Source organism: Lepidochelys kempii, chromosome 1 (assembly GCF_965140285.1).
Source record: "Lepidochelys kempii isolate rLepKem1 chromosome 1, rLepKem1.hap1, whole genome shotgun sequence".
In the NCBI taxonomy this organism is placed as follows: Eukaryota; Metazoa; Chordata; order Testudines; family Cheloniidae; genus Lepidochelys; species Lepidochelys kempii.
The window spans coordinates 201,095,137-201,114,113 of record NC_136380.1 but is presented as its reverse complement, the minus strand read 5'-3'; the positions used below and the strand labels follow the sequence as shown (position 1 = coordinate 201,114,113).

The following is an 18,977-nucleotide window of genomic DNA, read 5'->3' as shown; positions in this document are numbered from 1 at the left end:
AGGCACCAAGAGAGGAAGAGAAGGGAAAGATAAGGAACTTAAAGCACGGGACACAGAATATATTATTTTGACTATCAGTTATTCAAAAGTTTAATGCCAGATTGTTCCCGTAAATGACCATACCCCACAAATAATGTTTAGTTGTATCTGTAAGTGGCTTCCACCTAGGCCTTTGGAGTTCAAACCTGCCTCCCCTGGGGCACGTGTTTGCCCATGCGCACTCACAACCTACATACAAACAGGTCTGGCAAACAGAGGGGAAGTGTGGTCATATCTGGGCTGAGGTGCTGCTGCAAAGATAGTGCCAGCACTACCTGGCCCGGCCCGGTGGGGGTGTCACGTGAGCTGGAGGGACCCCAAGGACTCCTTTCTGCAGGCAGGCGAGATGGGGAATTTTGAGACCAGCAGAAGCTGCAGGTGACAGCTTCTCCTGCACACTCACTGACCGTCTGTATTTGGCTCTACTCCCCACATCCAGCCAGCTCCTACCTGCCTTCCCTATCCCCAAATCCCATGCTAGATCCTACCACTGCTCTATTTCCCTACTCACTGTGGTTGTCCATTGGGACCTTAACCTTAAATTCACTGGGGAGCTGTGATAGCCCAGTTCATCACTGTCTGTGAAGAACTTTGAGACCATCAGATGGAGGGCACTGGGGATGGCTGAGCTCCAACTGTGCTGAAGCCACCGTTTTAACAAAAATAGGGTTAGCTCTTGTTCTCTTTAGGGTGGGCTGTGGACAGAGAGAGAAAGGCAGCCTCTGTCTGTGCCTGTGTGTTTAGGCCCCTGCTGGCACGGCGATGGACAGGGCAAAGAATCATCCTAGAACTAGTAGGAGAGCCCTCGTTTGGAGGAACTAAGGCCCTTGGGTACTACAGCAAGGGGGCCAGGTAAGTACATGGACTAGACAGATCAGTTCGGATCAGACCCAAGTGGGAGACCATGTGGAACTAAAAAGTACAGGCCCCAAGGGCTTGAGCCTTCCCTACTGCCTTCACGCCAGGGGTGGAGAAGAATCACTGTGGGAAGTAGGACCTCTGAGAACAGGAAATGGCAAGGCTCCTCCAGCACAAAGCAAGGGGGTAGTTATTCCTCACTAATTCTCATTTTGGCTGCTAGAGCCCCATGGGGTTAGAGCTCTCCGCCTGCACTAAGCCGCATCCCAGTTGTCGGTCTCCTTCCCGTGAGGAGTAACAGATGCAGCCCTCTCCGAGTGCCACGGTGAGATGCACACAATCCCATTCTCCCCACCTCCTTCATGCATGCCGGTCCTCTCACAGTCACCCCCAAGCCTCCCAGGAGCAGTGTTCAGATCCCCTTCAAACAGCTCTTCACACACGCACCCCTCATCGTATGCTAACGTCCCATCATGTCCCCACCTTCCCCCCCCCCCCACATTCCAAGCCACATCATGACCAACATGCCTCCCTTCTGGTGACTGACTCAGGAAGCGCCGCCTGTGTTTTCATTCCCCCCCGCCCCACACCACCCCTGGCCTTGTAGCCAGAGGCCTTTAGCGGAGGTGAGCCAAGCGAGCAAATGCTTTTTCAGGATGGAGATGAAATTCCCCCTCCATTGTGTCAGGGGAGTCATCAGCTGAGAGGCCCAGGCAGAAGGAAAATGAATGGGTTTCTCTTTAGAAGACAGCTGCAAATTCCTAAGGGACCCCAAACATGCCCCAGAGCAGGGGTCACTGCCCACTGGCACTTTGCAACAACACCAGGCTTGCTCCCATGGGTTTAGCCAAAGCTGATGGCTGCTCTGCTACTTTCATTTCTAGAAGCTGAAAGGGCATGAAGGAATGACCCTCTCAGGTCCGAAAGTGTTTCCAGTATGTATGCACCCCTTTATCTCATCTTCCATTGCAACCAGGTGATTGACAAGGAGAAAACCCAGTTTAGTATATTCCTCTCCTCCCACAAGTGCTTGTTCGGGGGGGTGGGTGGTATACGGGGGGAAGGAAGATTCTGATTGGGCATTCAGTGGGAACGTAATTGCCACTCTCCTCCATTTGGTATTCAGTGGGATCAAATTCAGCCCCGGCATGAATAGGTGCAACTGCAGTTGAAGTCCCCACAAGCTGCTCTAGCTTACAGCAGTACTGTCTTTGACCTTTGTGTGAGTGGCTTTTCCTGCTACATCCCCCTCATCAGTCTTTTTGTGTAAGTTACGCTCATTTTGTGTACCTGCTTAATAGTGCATGTTCCATTGCTTGGCCACTTCCGTCCACTCACTCTCATACAGCAAAGCAGGTTTCAGTTAAAGCATGCAAGCAATCCCATTGGCTTCTACAGGGTTACTTGCACGCTTAAAGTTCAACATGTGCTTAAAGGCTTTTGCTGGATAGGGGTCCTGATGACTAAACCTCAGCAACGTGCAACTTTTACCACTGTTGTCGTCCCTCCCAAAGCATTCCATGGAAGTCACACCCACGTAGTGAACAGTGCACTTCATTCTTAGCAGACTACTAGAAGAAGGGGCTTGGAAGGGGAGCTGGGAGTGATGGCAAAGAGAAGCAACAGATTATATCCATATGCCCAGCGCTGTACTATATATTTTAAAGTCAGGCAGCCTTTACAGAGTCTCATTCCATCCTTCAGCCCCCGTGACCATGCACTGCCCCATTTAGACTTCCCTGGATTCCAATCACTCTCCGCATAAGGGCTAGGACCCAGAACAGTCCAAGGGACTGGGAATTGGATATGGAACCTCTCTAGATGTCCTGCTCCAATGCATCTTAGGCTGGTAGTGATCAAGGTCATTACCATCTATTCTATACACTGGGCTGGTGTTTGGGAGGGGGGGGGGCGGGAAGAGACAGCGGGCCCCTCCAGCTCCAATAAGTTACCCTTCTAGCACCCTAACCACATACACCAAGAAATCATCTGCACCGTGTCTGAAGACTTGAGCTGAACACTGGCGAAGTGATCCTTGTTCTGTTGCTTTAAGAACTCCACCTCCATCCCCTCCACAAATCTCTCCCTTCCTGGGGGCTATAAAACTATAGCCAGTTTTACCTCTACTGCTGGAATTAACTGTTAGTCTCAATCAGTCCTCTGAGTTAGCCTGATCACAGATCGGCTCAGGAGTGCCAATCAGTCACATACCCCGAGAAGTGCTGCTCCTTGCTTGTCCCGCTCATGTCCCACCCTCAGTTCCATCTTCTCCCCCTTCCCTTTGGGGCTCTTCCCAAGGTGGGATCTGTTCCAGGGCTCCCCAGCTTCTCTCTGCCCCACAGTGGGATTCACTCTGTCCACTCTCATGGCACCCTCTGCCCAAAGACAAGGATCATGGTGGGAGCTGCCCACTTAGCCATGTGCCAAGATGGTAAGAACATAAGAACGGCCATACTGGGCCAGACCAAAGGTCCATGTAGCCCAGTATCTTGTCTTCCCACAGTGGCCAATGCCAGGTGCCCCAGAGAATGATTCAGCAGGGCCCAGCAGCTACCCTGCAAGGTGCTGAAACTTGACGGTCTAGGAAGAAGACATGAGTTCTCAGGGGACAAGCCATGTAGCACAGAGGGCTTCACAATGGGTTACTGTCCCTCACTTATTTAACCCACCTTCTCCTTCAGGTCACAAGACCCATTCAATGGCATTAATAACCATCCCCCTAGTGGTGGGAACAAAGCCCATCAAGCCCTCACCCTCCTTCTGCAACCCATCTGATCCTCCTAGCTCCTCTCAGTGGCAAGACACTTGTGGTGATGGGGAGGTCTCATCTTCCCCCTTCCTTGATTCCAGCTCAGTGGCCCAGGCCAAGGACCATTTATCTACCTGATCTCTACACCTTGTGTCAGGCCTTGTAAATGTTGTTATTAATATTTAGTCACACTGGCAGGCCCATGCTAACTGGAAGCCCCAGCATAACAATTCAGCCCAAGTTCTCTCTGGCTTGGTGAGGGTGAGGGCACGGATGGAGTATACATGGGCCTGAATCAACACCAGGCCAACTTCTGGGGCCCCACTACTGCACTGGATGTGGTTATAGCTGGAGTCTGTCTCAGGAAGGATGGTGGGGACTTCCTGCACACTAGCAGCTCGATCACAGCCTGTCTCCCCTCAGTCACCAGAGCCGGAGGGGGAGGGCAGCACCCAGGTAAACTGAACAACGATGGCTTTGTCCAAGCAACGACATTTAAGAGAGGCCTGAAAGCAAACAACCATACTAAGGAGCGTGCGTGCACTGGTCTCCTTATCCCTCCTAAATGCAAACCATGCCCTTGGTAATCCCATCCACCTCTCTGCTCCCCTCCTGGGCCAGCCCACCGGCAAAACACAGCCCCCATTCTGCTCTGGAATGCGCTCTCCGAAACTTAATCTAAGTGCAAAGCCCAGGCCAAATCCCCCGATGGCTTCAACCCAATGACAGCCCCCTCCCATCCAGCCTCCGAGAGCAAGAGCTGCTGTTCCACTCCACTCTCCCTCTCCTTCTCCTCCTACCCAGCCCGACCTAAACATTTCACTTCTGATTAATGTCTTGATGACAAGCCAATAGTTCTTGGCTTTAACACAAAGCCGGCCCTCGTTTTGCACAAACATCTTCTCTCCTTCAATTTCTTAGACATATCCCCTTCCCCAGCTCCCTCCCTGCCTCCTCCGAGGACCAACTGAGGGAGTTTACGAAGGAGCTCTGTCCATTGGCGATTACGGCTAATGGCATTCTCCTCATAGACATGCCCTGTCACAAGTGCTACCTCTGAACACTCCTCTCCCCAGCATCAGCATCTCAAGAAGACCATGTCCCCACCTCAGTTAGGGTTCCCAACTTTCTAATTGCACAAAACTGAACATCCTAGCCTCGCCCTTTCACTGAGACCCCGCCCGCTGCTCACTACATTCCCCCTCCCTCGGTGGCTCGCTCTCCCCCATGCTCACTCACTTTCACTGGGCTGAGGCAGGGGGTTGGGGTGCAGGGGCAGTGCAGGCTCTGGTTGGGGGTGTGGGTTCTGGGCTGGGGATGAGGAGTTTGGGGTGCAGTAGGGGACTCCAGGCTGGGGCCGAGGGATTTGGAGTTATGGAGAGAGCTTCATGATGCCAACGTGAGTGCCTCCACTGCCAAGGACGTACCCAAACTGAGTGTGCTGCCCGCGTTGAGATGCACCCATAACTCAGCACACTCTCTGACCTGAGCGTAGATCCCAGTTTGAAACAAGAAGCCCTGTCGGAGATGTGGCCCCATCACATTTACCAGGGTTCACTTTGGGTGTTTCCAACACTGACCAATTTTTAAGTCAAGTTTCCAAGTTTTTCTAAGAGATCCGCTGTGGGAATTATATGGAGGAAGTTCTCTGGCCTGTATTATGCAGGAAGTCGGACTAAATGATCACTAAATGATCACGGTCCCTTCTGGCCTTGGAGTCTATGAATCTTTTTCCTACAAGACACACTCAAATATGAGGGTAGCCCCCGGAGAGGAGATATACCCTGAAGTACTAGTGCAGTCCCACAGCGTGACACATGGACCAAAATTAATGAGGCTCCGGGATCTCAGGTCTCCCCAACCCAAGCATCCCTGATACAAGACCGACCCTCCATACAAATAACACTGCAACGCGAGTAAGAAACGCCCCCTGGAAAGGAAAGCACACTCCAACATATTAGACACTCTGATGTCAACAAGAGCACCTCGAAGCACCCCCCCCTTAGAGAGACAAGCCTTGCTACAAGACGCATCCGAGTATGATCATGCCCCCGAATAAATGAACGTACTTCCCCCACAACATGAGAGGAGCTCAAAGAAGAGCCCGGCTCCCTACCCCTGTTGGCTATACGCAAGCACCGCCTCTCTCTAAACAATACAATAGCACCCCTCTGAGCCCTTCCTCTCTCCGGCATGGAATAGCAGACTTTCCTTTTAATCTGAAGGAGGCAATCCCAAGAACCAGGCAGATGGAGAAATATAAAATCACTCGATCTATCTCAAGTGCAGACACAGGTGCAGGGAAATTTTACATTATTCATTGGTTTATGCAGTTACTCTTAGAAGGTATCATGATACGAGCTTGCAGTCTATCACGTACAGGGATCACTTTGCCTATTGCTAAGGTAGAACATGACAGGCCTCTGTGTCAAATATGCTACAAAACAGCTTAGGCCAAGGGACTACTCTGGAAGCCTGGGATCAGACTGGGGATCCCAGCATGAGCAGACTGGGGATCCCATGAGCATGGGATCAGCCTGCCCCACTGTGTCTCAGAGGCTGTCAAGCCCCCAAATGGAGGCCCAACCAATGAGAGGGATCAAATGCAGAGTAGTGGGGTGGGAGAAGACAAAAGCTACTCACTGGCTAAAGTCACTGTGGCTGGGACGCTGGCAACAACTCCCTCCGGCATGCGGGCGATGCACTGGTACCGGCCCACGGTGTGATTGTTGAGAGCCATAATGATGAGCTTCCCCAGCTCAATGCGGATCCCCAGCGCCTCATCCGACCCCACCAGCTCCTTCCCATTCAGCCTCCAGGTAACGTTGACTTTCAGGGGCTGTACCACACACCCCAGGCTCACCAAGCCACCATACTTTTGGACGGCGGAAGCAGGTTGGACAGTGACCTGAAGAGATTCACCTGCATGGTGGAGGCAAGGACAAGATCTCCACATGAGCATCAGCATACAGAAGAGCAGAGGGAGATCTCCTCCACTGTCACACTACATACCCCATGCCACTCTCCTCACACAGAGCAATTCTTGGAACTGTACAATGACTCAGTCTCAAGTAGAGAGAGGTCCAAGCTGGAAAGTCCAGCTCTGGATTTTGGACACCCCAAAGCTTAAGTGTGTGTTTGGATCCAGGGATTTGGTTTGGTCCATCATAAAGCTGGGGCTATAATTCTGCTCTCAAAGCCTCCGGGTTATTCAGAGTTCTGGTTCAGACCCTCATCTCTAGTCACTACTGGGAGGCTGCTGCAGCAGCCTAAAAATGAGACGGAAAAGCTCTTCTGCTTAGGGATAACAGACCACTTGAAAAGCCTGAGCTCCTAGAAAGCTGCTTAGCTTCTAGGAGAAGGGCACAGAGGAACTGGGTGTTCAAAGCATGCAGGAGGCAGGCTAGGCTTGTCCAGGCATTGGAGCAAAGGTAGATTAAAGACTACACTGGGGCCAGAGCCACCAAAATTTTGCCTGCTCATGAAACATGCTGTCCCTTGCGGACAGCCACTCACCCTGGCTCAGCTACAGACATGCAACTCCTGATCCCTCTCCTCTCATTTTGATGTGGCTTGAGCTGTGGGCAGTACACTGAACCTCACGGTTTATCTCCTTTTTGCTGGATCCTATGCTGGCAGTAAGTGGTCAGGCAGCAGGAATCCGCTGCGCACTGTGCATTCGGCAAGTGCGGAACTGGAGCCCGCTGATCTCAAGGGTCCTTTCTTAACCCTCCCCTGCATTGGGGCAGGCTTCCAGAAGGAAAGGCAGCCTGGAGCTCTCAGTTGTCACACAACTTCTTGAGTGCTAGAGACCCTCCCCAGCCCCGTGACATGCTTCTCCACTGCCACTGACCATCAGGGAATGGCAAGAAGGAGCAGGTTGTGTGGGAGTGGCTATCTGGACTGTGGATACTATAATCACCCGAAAAAGGGGGATGGATTGTTGGACCAGGTGAGCGGAAGGGGGATCCCCTTCAGGGGTGGGCGTTGTTCATCGCATTAATGAAGCAGTGGGGTCAATAACACCCTCTGCAGCCTGTGGGTGGGGTGGGGAGAGTGTCCCTTTAGGATAGGGTGGGGCTGATCTCTTTGAGATGGAAGCAGGGTCCATTCCTTCGAGACCTTAAGGGCCTGCAGTTATTTCAAGGCAGAGTAGAAAAATGGGTAAGGAGTAAACTCACCCAAATTAGCAAAGCAACCAGCAGCTGCTAGGATGAGGCAGGCGACGGCAGCCGTTGGTCTCTTCCGTCCCAGGGTCATTGTCATCCTGTGCAGCGCAGCCTGGGGCAGAAGGACCCAGGCGGGGTTCCCATAAGCCGCCTCAGGGCCTGTGACTTCCTGCGGATGACAGGAGGGAGATGATCAAACATGATTCTCAGATGCTCTTTCCTCAACCAGCCTTCCCCGGTTTCAACAGAAGAGCCCACAAAGCCCAGGGATGGCTGAGACTGAAGGCCCGAGCAGGTGGACAGAGGTAGGGATAGGTGTGGTGCCTCCTTTTCCAACTCCCCACCCTGGGAAGTGGAGGATATTGTAGGCACCTCTGGTTTCACTGCCTCCCTACAGGGACTCTTTACAGGAAGAAGGGTGCAAGCCAATGCCCTGTGCTGCTCCAGAACAAACTACCCTCCTTACAGGAGCAGTAGTGGCATAAGGGGCCTATGAATAATCATACTTCTCTAGCACTTTCCACCAGAGGAGTCACTCAAAGCGCTATACAACCGTTAATGAAGCTTCACAAAAGTCCTGGGTATTATCACCCTTGTTTCCTAGAGAGAGAAACTCTGGCACAGGAAGATTAAGGGTATAGTTTTCAGGGGTATACTGATCAGCAGCTCCCATTGACTTCAATTGCAAAAGTGCATGTTCAGCACTTCTGTAAGCCTGGCCCTAAGTGACCTGTCCAAAGTCACCCAGCCGGTCAGCCATTGCATCGAGTCTCAGGTATACACAGAATCTCCCAAGGGAGGACATCCTCAGCTCTCTGTATACGGCTACACACTGCACACTCCCCAGGTCAAATTACACCCACCCAACACTGTGCTAGGCTATCAGTGTACAAGATACCTCTTTCAGGAGCAAAGCAAACATTTCCAGTTAAGTGCTGCTTAAGAAGTTTGTTTGCCAGATGCTATTGCCTCCCTCCTTGGCTGTGGTTATAAGACAGCATTCTGGTTTAAATGCTGGGAAAAATCAGCGAAGGGGCCCACACACTCTCCTAGGAAATGGCATTTATCACAGGCTACGTGGAGAAATCGTTATGTCATTCCTGGATCTATGTCTCCAGCTCCAATTCACAGAGATTTCCCCACTTGATGCACGTTTTAGGTTTGAAGGAATCCAACGCTGAAAGGAGAAAAGTTGGACCCAACAGCTCGGAGTGCCGGCTAGGTTTGCATCCCAGCAAACGTCATGCAATTTGGATCCAGAACATCGCAGCACTGCTTGCAAGAGTCACAAACTTCAAACACCCTTGTGATGAACCTAATCTGAATTTGGAATGAGCCCCTAATAAGCAGTGTAGGGTGGCTTCAGGTTTTGTTGCCAACAGCATTCCACCCAGCTCTGCTCAGGGAAACCTTGCATGTCAAATCAGGATCACCTGCAACCAAAGGCAAAGGATTTAATGAAAGGAGACATTCCTCCTGTATTATGTGGGGATACGTGCAAGGGGTTTGAGTACTAATTGTAGCATTTCTTAGCTCAGGAAATGGCCAGCTGGACTGTGCTGCTTAGAAGGGTTAATTACTGGCACTAGCTGGCTGGCTGGTCCCCTTGTTTGAGATGTCAGAGGAGAAGCCAAAGACGGACTAGACCATGGAGGCCAACAAAGGAGACAATTAGTACCAAAGAAATCCACATTTTTTGGCCATCGGAAGAGCCGCATTATCAGCTGGCATCCTCCTGGTGTCTGGATTCTGCAAAGCAGTGCTATCTCCCTAGGCTTTTACACCACAGTCATCGCTCCTGCCGCCTATGCTGAGCTTAGCAACACACAGCCGGTACAGTACCTTTCCATGTCCATTTCAATTAAAGGGAAAAGAAAAGAAAATTATACCACGAATGCTTCAGGCATGAGACCTGGCAATATCATATCTCTAACAAAGGGGGTTCCTAGGTAGGACTGGAGATTTCACACTCCAGGGTGCTTACAGGCCAAGAAATGCTGGGTGTGTATTTGTATATGCCATGCTTGGTGGGAGGGGGTTGGGAAGTGGGTAAGGGCTGAGGTAGAAGGTATCCTTCAGGCAATTCAAAAGAAAGGGCTTTTCTGCAGATCTTGCCATTGATGAATTCAACCTCTACAAGCCAATTCAGGCTTCCTCCCTCCTGTTCACATATCATAAATAAATACCTAGCAAATGGAATATATGGATGCTTTCCAACTGGATGAGTTCCATGGGTAGAGGACATTCTTTTTCAATTCCTATCTTAAACTATTGTGCAGTGTTGAGGTATGTTGTTAAACAGCTGCCAAATTCCACCAGAGTGGCTGCTTTTCAGAAGTGGGTGAAGTGATAGTGTGTAGCATGCTATGGGATCACTCTGAATTAATTTGGTGTATAAATATATCAGGCCAGATTCTCATTTTTGCTGTGGTTCCTTTTTGTCACTCCCGCAATACAAAGAGTCCTTAAAGTAAATGTAAATATAATAACATTTATATTAAAAATAATTTACACCCACTTTCAGGCTTGTTTACATTACCAGATTTGTGTGAAGAGGGCTTAGCATAAATGAGAATCAGCCCCCTTATTTATCAGTATCTATATAATAACATGCTCACTTTGTCTGTCCCACAATGTCCTCTAAACCGTCTACAGCAGTGTTTCTCAATGACCTGTCTGTGGTCTGGCACCACTCCCTCAGATCTTTCTGACAGTTTAGAAAGGCAGCAAACCAGTCCCTGGTATCAAAAAGGTGAAGAAGAACTGCTCTGCACAGGACACACTGCCGGACCAGCCCAAGTGAGTGTGTTCACATTGCCCTCAAGTGGCTCAAGGCAGATTTAAGCCCTTCGACTATTACACAAATTCCCACTCACTTTTATTTTATCAAAAGACTCCATTATCTGTAACTTCAGGAATATGCCAGTTACAGTTCTGAGATCTATTGAACATGTGTGATCACCCGCAGATTGCAGTGGTGGGGAGGGTACACCAGGCTGATCAGGAGATTGTGCCCTTCTCTGTCTAACAAGGACCATACCTCTATGATCCAGGCCTTTGTTACCTCCAGGAAAGACAACTACATCTTTCTTTACCCGGGTGTGAGCATGAGCGTCACACAGAAGCTACAACCCATTTAGCACGATCATTGTGAGCATATCATTTCAGTGCTCCACTTACTCTGCTGGCACCCTCTTCACTTCCAGGTTGAATTGAAAGCCCTGGTCCTAATCTACAAAGCCATACATGAGCTACGGCCTGCCTGCCTCAGGGACTACCTCACTATAGCTGAGGCTCTCAAAGACAGCTGCACTCCACAGTGACAATGCAGCAAAAGAGGCCAGGTTCAGTCCCTAGCAGTGTGGGGATTCTCTATGAGCTATGGATTCTCCATGCCAGCTGTGCAGGCCCTTCCCAGAGGAATGCAGACAGAGACAAGCTGGACCGTATTTACACCAAGATGTAAATCTCACTTCTATACCATGATCAGCGTACAATGAAGCTGAGAAAGGAAGGATGATCCAGTAGCAAGGGCATCCAGTAGCCAGTACCCACAGATTCAATTCCCTGTTCTGTCCCAGATTTCCTAAGTGGCCTTGGGCAACTCACTTAGTTTCTCTCAGCCCCATTTCACCATCTGTACAATGGAGATAATGGTACTCCCTACCTCAGAGGGGCGTTGTCAAGATAAACGCAATACAGACTGTGAGATGCTCAGCTACTACAGCAGTGGGGGCCACATAAGAACCTACATAGAATAAGTAATTGAGGCAGATGAAAATGGCAAGAGGGAAGAGGAATGAGAGAAGGTAGGGAAAAAGCAAAAGCCAGCCTCAGATTGGTGAGAGAGACCAAAAGGATCTAATTACGACATGCATAATAAATTGATATGTACACTAGGATACCACAGTGATAGGTGCTTTGCAGATACCACAGAGAGATGAGATAAAGTCACTCTTTAGTGACTGCATCATACAGAGGATAGAAGACCCAATACATTACACACGGGAAGCTTCCATAGGATACTAGTTAGAAAAGGATACTGACTTTATTTACCATCCTCCTTATCCTCCCATGCCCCCACAGCCAAGGATTAACAGCTGGCCCAGAAACTCCTCCTGCCAAGAGTATCACCTACTCACCCATGCAACAGCTGCACTGTAAACATTTAATTATTTCCTTAAGGTGTGTCTACACTCGCAACATTAATATCCTTACGTCAATAAATGCAAACAACATTGCTGCTGTACTGACGCCAACCCCCTAGTGTAGACAGGACTAAGGCGGTGCTATCTCCAAACCTGCTCAGAGCATGGCAATACAAATGCCTGAGCCCCTTCTAGACAAGTGCTTATACCTCTGTCATCAACGATGCAGCTGTGCTATTGCTGGCAGTTGCTAAAGTACAGGTACTAATTATACTAGTGTAGACAAGAGCTGTCAGATAGCTTAGGCCTAAAATGTGGGTTGTTGTTTTAGAAGATCTAACAAGAACAGAAACGTTTTCAGAAAATTAAAACAAAACAATCAATACAATTTTGGGGGGTTGGATTTAAGTTTTCCCCTGCAGTGCGGGAAGCCTACACCGAGTGAAAGGGACTAGCTCAGTTTCACTGCCCATGTGGATGGCTTTGGCAGAGAGAGGAATGAATACTGGAAGGAAAAAAGAGGTGCTTCTTGGAGTATGTGCTGGGGGGAAGGACCTCCCTGCAGGCCTCCATAACCCCCTTGCCAGAGGCTTTTCACTGAGGCAAAAAGCAGAGATGTGCAATGCACCCTTCCCAGCTAGGGCCATCCTTGCGCACACAATTACAAAACTGATGGCCAACATTGGCAGAAAGATGAAGTCAACAGGTGGCAGAAAATTGAGACTGATCCATTCATTTGGCACTTGATGGATTAAACGGTGCTGTTGGTGGAATGAGAAGAGCAGGACATTTAACACAGTAAGGGTGTGGTACTCCCCCAAGGCCCCAGTCAGAGTCATGGCACTAAATAACAACCTTTCCTTTCATAGCTGGGAGCCAAGTGTAGAAAGTAAACAGCCAGCATAAATGGGGGGAAATGAAAGAAATAATTTAAACGGAAAGACCAGTTAATATCCAGGGCCAGATTTTCATATGTTCAGTCGTACCCACAATCAGAGCCAGTTTGTCGAAAGCGCTCAGTTCCCAACATATCAAATGAAAATTCTGGTCCTAAGGTGGTGGCAGTAACACAGTCAAGAATTTTAAGAAAGTAGATTGACTTCTATCTCAGTAACGTTCCTGTAACCAGCCTGGCTTTCTTTGTATCTGGGAAGGGGAAAGATGCAGAATGGAGCAGCTCAATCCCCGAAATGTCCCCGTCTCCCAGCTAGATTTCTGTTGCATGCCCAGAGGTTGCATGCCCAGTACATGTTTCCCCTAGCATTAGGTGCTGATAGGACTGCAGTCCCATGGGAACGATTTCCACCTTTCTACCCAAATGTGTAGTGGAACCTTATTCAAAATGTCCCTAACTTCCTCTTCTCCTCCCCTGAAGGCAGCTACACCGAGAAGCACCCCTTTTCCTTTCATCAAGATGTGAGCCCTACACTATCAAAACCTCACACTCACCAACTGTTCTGGGAAAGAAAGGGTTAAAGTCGGGGGGGGGGGGTTTGACAGAAAAAAAAAGAAAAAAAGAAAAAGAAAGAAAGACCTTTTTTCTTTCTTTCTTTCTTAATTATTTCCTGTCAGGTTAAAATAACAATTTCCTGTCAGTGCAGTGAAGGTACCAAGTCCCTTTCAGACAGCCCAGTAAATCAAAGAACTGGGCCATTAGCATAGTGAGATTAACAAGGGCTGCATCAGATGTGTGGGGTGAAAAAGCTGTCAGCCTAGTTCCCTGCCACACACACTGCACTAGGGAGTGGAGTGGATGGGGGCAGGCGGGCAAGAGAGAATGAGGTTGGGAGGGGAGGGAAGAGAGCAGGAGACAGAAGAGAGATGGGAGGAGGAGATGGAGCAAGAGCCAGCACACTTTGCATTAAACACAGGCCGCAACAGAAGTGTTTGCTGATTACAAGCTGAAGGTTTTACTGAGGAAATGCTGCCCACAGACCTAGGCCCCCTCCTGCTTAACGAGGGCCAGCCAAACAATTCCTGTTACTACCACACTGCCTGTAATTTATGAGGGTCCCAAATGGAAAACAGCCCCTTTCTACCCTTGGGCATCAACATGCCCTTTACAGCTCCAGGGGAGGGGGAATGGCCTGCGAGGAAGGAAAAATGAAAAGCCAGAACAGACCAGGAGGAAAAATGCTGAAGCCCAGGAGAGTGTACCCTGTCTCTGGCAACCCTCTTTCCCCCACATCTCTTGGACTATGGACTGGATTAGCATGGGCTGGCCTTGCGACTCAGTGACTAGAGCACAGGATTGGGAATGAAGATGCTTTGGTTCTGTTCCCCTGCCATTGCCTCATTCAGTGACCTTAGTCAAGTGACTGTGCCTGTCTATGCCTCAGTTTCCACATCTGTAAAATAGGGATACCACCACCTTCTTAAAGTGCTTTTAGTTCTGAGGAGAAAAAGTGCAACAGCAATGCCAAGTATTACTGTTATTTTTTAAATTATTTCCTGCTCTCCCTATATCCTCCAGCACAACCTGAGCTGAACACAGGGCTAGCACAATGCTAAGCCATCTCCCATTGGCCTACAGTGGTCTGGGCACCAGATATACTAAAACAGAGGGAGGAATGGGCAGGCCAAGGAAAGAGTATTAAGGGGACTTCTCTAAGAATAATCTGGATCTCAGGGCAGCTGTCAGATAAGAAAACATGGATGTCCCACTGTGATCGGTAGTTAGATGGAATCATCTAAAAAAATAAAAATAAAAGAACTATTTTGTGTGTGTGTTGAAGGTCCCAGCTGTCTCCCCTTGGCGACAAGCTGCTGTGCTGAGCTGCCTTTAAAAATCCTAGCTGCACTGACCGCCCAGCATGTCAGAGCTGAAGCTGAATATGAAAACCAGGACTCCTGCCCCAGGATCCTCATATCTACCACCTCAGAACAGCTGTGTCCCAGACCACACTTTAGTAGGGACGCACACATAAATTAGCCATGTGCTCTTGTCCCACATAGTAGGGGCCACCACTGGCTGAGAGAAGCCAGAGGAGTTAACGACACACTCAGTCCAAGAGAGTAAACCATCCATTTCTTCTGTTATTTGGTGACATTTAAAGGAAGTTGAGGCAGGAGGCCAGTTTGCATTGTCAGCATCAGGTCAGATGTATCAGTCTGTGCACACTGGATTTCTGAGAGACCATCCCTATCGAATACCCAGGCTTCAAACAGTGGGGACATTTGGCTCTAGATCCAGATACAAACTTAGGGCTTGTCTACACTTAAAACGTGACAGCGGCACAGCTGCTGTACTAAGGACTAAATTTTTGGTTGTTCCAGGCTGCTAGACAGTTGGATACAGGGGAGGGGAGAAATAATTGTATCTTGAAGAGAAGGACTGTTTTGTGGTTAAGGCACTGAACTGGGCACCTCCAGAGATCTGGTTCAATTCCAGGCACTCCCACAGACACCTTCGGGGCCTTGGGCAAGTCACTGAATCTCTCTCTGCCTCTGTTCCCCATCTGTAAAATAGGGCTATTTTCTCTCTAATCTGTTGTCCGTTTTGTCTATTTAGACTGTAAGCTCTATCCGGCAGGGATTGTCTCTTACAATGTACAGTGCCTAGCACAATGGGGCCCTGATTTCAGTTGGGACCCCACTAGTCACTACTATTACACACTTAATAAACAAACATGCAGCATTTATATAGTACTTTTCTTCTGTAGATCTCAAACCACTCTATACTAGGCCATGCTAGTTTGAAACTGAAATATTAAGTAGCATTAGGAGGTAAGCTACCACCCGCCCCCACAGCAGAGAGTCTAAACAGGGTTAATTTTAGAGCTTGACATTATTGGGGAAGTCACAGTGTTCTCCAGCTCACTCTCCTGGAGAAGTTTCAAGCGTGGGATAGCTGTAGCGGTGAGAAAAGATTTAACAGTAGTTGCACACTCAGAGGACTCTATTTAGGGAGAACCTGGGTCGGGGGGAAAACTGACTGGTGTATCTAAAGTAGTAGACAAATATTTGTGTGATATTTGTATTACAGTCCTTACTAATTCTCAAATACTGCATCATAATGCATATGCATATAGAGACAGAATTAAGACTGTGCTTTCACCTTAACATTGCATTCTCTGACTTTGGAATGATTAACTCTGTGACTTTCAATTAATGCCATTTTTTGTACTGAATATCCAAGTTTTGTTGTGTTTTTCCTTTCTCCTAAAAAAATTTAAATTATTTTTTTTGGAGGGAGGGCGGGAAGGAAAAAATGAAAAGAGGGACACTCAGTCTCTAAAACTATATGGCTCTTGCTGGCTGTTCCTGAGATCAGAATCTGGCCCAGTGATCTCAGTCAAGGAGGAAGAGTGGAAGCACAGAAATATCAGATTAAACTCATCCTCGGTGTTAAGATGGTTAAAGCATCCTGAACATAATTTGGGGTGAGCACAGCATCACGGTTTTGCAAAGCAGCAAGTCTGCCTTGGAAGTGGTAGATCATACTTGGGAGGGGGTGTATCAGAGGACTTTGCAGGGAGAGACCAGAAATTTGCTTAAAGTGGCTTTGAGTATAGAGGCAGAAGTACCCACCAGAAAGAATTAAGTAGGCCCGTGATGGAAAATAACCCAAACACTTGGAGCAGAACTGTTCACACAAACCAAACCAAAGCAAACACATAACCACTGTTATAAGCCATTTCATCTTCCTCGAATATGAGGCTATTGCTCCTCAGAACTCTATTCTACTAGAGCCCATGGTACCACTATAGAGAGATTGGATGGCTCAAAGATAGGAATGGGATAGAAAGCATTCCATTGCTAGTCTGGCTCAGGTCACTAGTGAGAGAATATCAGTTGTATCTGACAGCTCTTTGGTGGCCTATGTGAAATGAGTATCGTTTTCTAGTGAGCAGCTGTCAGCAATGCCAGTAAGCCCCCTCCTAGGCAGTTTCAGCAGCACAGCAAGGGCTGAATTGGCTATGGAATCTGGACTCCCGCTCAACTGAGAAGTGGTCCTTCTGAGTTGGGATGGATGGATAGGGGGCACTATGTGAGGGAAGCTTGCCATGTGGTGTATCTGTCCTGTGCACAGAGGACTTCGGTTCCCCGTGCTGCCAAAACCCAACACCTTTAACCAGCCCTAAATTCATTACAAATATACAAGGCAAGCAAAAGGGATGTCTGCATTTTCCTGTCACATCCCAGACTTGTGCCTTGTTCTGTAACCTTCCTTATTCTATTGCCCATCCCCAAAAAGGAGTCTTGCACCAAACGCTAATCGTCCGAGTTTCTCTACCCTCTGCCCACCCTGACAATGGCTTCAGCCCTTTAAAGGATAAAACCTCCTTGTCAAAGTGTAAAGAAAAAAGAAAACTCACATCTTTTCTTCGATATCTCACCCTCCTCCCCGCATCCCACACACTTAATTTCCCCCCCCAACTCCCCCTTCCATTCTGTATAAATTCAATTTGACAACCCTGCTAATTGGATAAACGCCGCTCCCTACGCTCCTTTAAGGCCATGCGCTTTTCTTTTCTTGTTTTTGGAGGGTGATTGTGGCTGTTCTTTAACACGAATTCCATCTGCTTTATTTCTCCTCTCCCCATTCAACACCCCTCCTGAATATTTATGAGGCCTTCCTCCTCCCCCCCCAGCCACCCTCTCGCTTTCCTAGCCCCCTTCTACTGCACCTCATCTCCCACCCCCCACCAACATCCCTTTCTCCATCCCTGCCTGCCTCAGCCCTTCTCCTCTCCTATCTCTCATTGCCCGGGACAATAACCTTCCAAATGCCCCTTCCCCCCCACCCAACCCTTTTGCTTTAGATAAACACAGGCAGTGTCAAGTGTGAGGAGAAGCGAGGAGGGGGTTCAACTGCCAGTCAAGCCTCAGGCCTTCAATGAGGCCTAGAGGCCTACCCTAATCTGCTGCATGCTTGCCATATGGGAGCTGTGTTGCCCTGGGAAACACTAACAGGCAGAACGGAGCTTAATAGAGTCCACATTCATTGTAATGCAGTGAGATGGCTCGAGGGACTATTGCCCCTTGGGTCGGTTTTCATTCTTCTGTTCCCCCTCTTTCTTCCTCCCCCCCTCCTTTTTTTCTTTCTTTTTTCCTTTCAAAAGGCCGAAGTCCCTGGAGAGCTCTAATCTGGAGAGGCTGGGGGCTCGGAGAAGGGCTGGAGTTTTGAGTTGGGGTGGGGGAGAAGAGAGGTGGTTGAAGACGAAGGAGAAGGAAGCAACGAATAAGCATAAAGTGGGCCAGCTGTCAAGATGTTCCCAAGCCCGCTCTTCGGGCAAACATCCAGCCCAAGTTGGCATAGAGGTGGCTTTTGGGTCCTTCCGGTGGAGCCATCTTTCCCCAAGTGGCTCAGCCCTTGTCTGCTGAGCGCAGCCCTGATTGCTGAAAAGGCCTAGGCAGACTGAGCTACGAAACCTCTTCAGAAATAAAATGCTCCAAGAAAGCAGAAGCTGTGCCGGCGTCAAGCTCAGAACTGCTGCCCTTTCCTGCTCCTTCTCTGAGCCACACAGGCAGGGGTGGAAACACCTAACCAAACAACCCCCCTAAATTCAACTCCCACCAGCGAAAGCTGCCAACAGGCTTTAGATGACTTCCCTCACCATCTTCTCTAGCCCTTTTCTCCTTGATCTATCTGCAGAAATTCCAGCCTTTTGGTTAACAGCCACTCTCGTGTCACTTTAATACCTGACAGTCCCCAGAGAGACAGGACATCTCCAGCAGTTGCATAAGGGAAAATCTCAATAAGCCAATGACCCTTTCACACCTCTTAATAGTATCACCCTGTGAGATTCCAAGCAGCAGTCCACAGCTTTGCAACTCAACCTGCCCTGCATCCCAAACAAGCTTTCAGAGAACAGAGAAGGATCAGCCTGTAAAACCAACAGCGATGTCACTGCTCTGCTCATGGAGATTTGCTGCCTATTTGGCAGACCACCAGATATCCTCTTCCCCCCAGCCTGTTTTTTGTGGGTTTGTCCCACGGATGCTGCAAACTCAGCTCACTGAACAGTTACATCGTTCAACTTATTTTGGACTCTGCAACAAAATATTGCA

At 48.9% G+C, this 18,977-nt stretch overlaps 1 protein-coding gene across 3 annotated transcripts in view; it reads right to left on the bottom strand.

Moving 5' to 3' along the window:
- BOC (BOC cell adhesion associated, oncogene regulated) overlaps positions 1-18,977 on the bottom strand; it is an 81,549-nt gene that overhangs the window by 28,155 nt on the left and 34,417 nt on the right. For all 3 annotated transcript variants that reach the window (XM_073308443.1, XM_078848283.1, XM_073308450.1), the window contains exons 2-3: positions 7,828-7,984; positions 6,290-6,568 (exon numbers count right to left, since the gene is read on the bottom strand). In XM_073308443.1, the coding sequence (XP_073164544.1) occupies positions 6,290-6,568; positions 7,828-7,912 (364 nt within the window). In that variant the 5' untranslated portion in view covers positions 7,913-7,984. The remainder of the gene's footprint in view (positions 1-6,289; positions 6,569-7,827; positions 7,985-18,977) is intronic.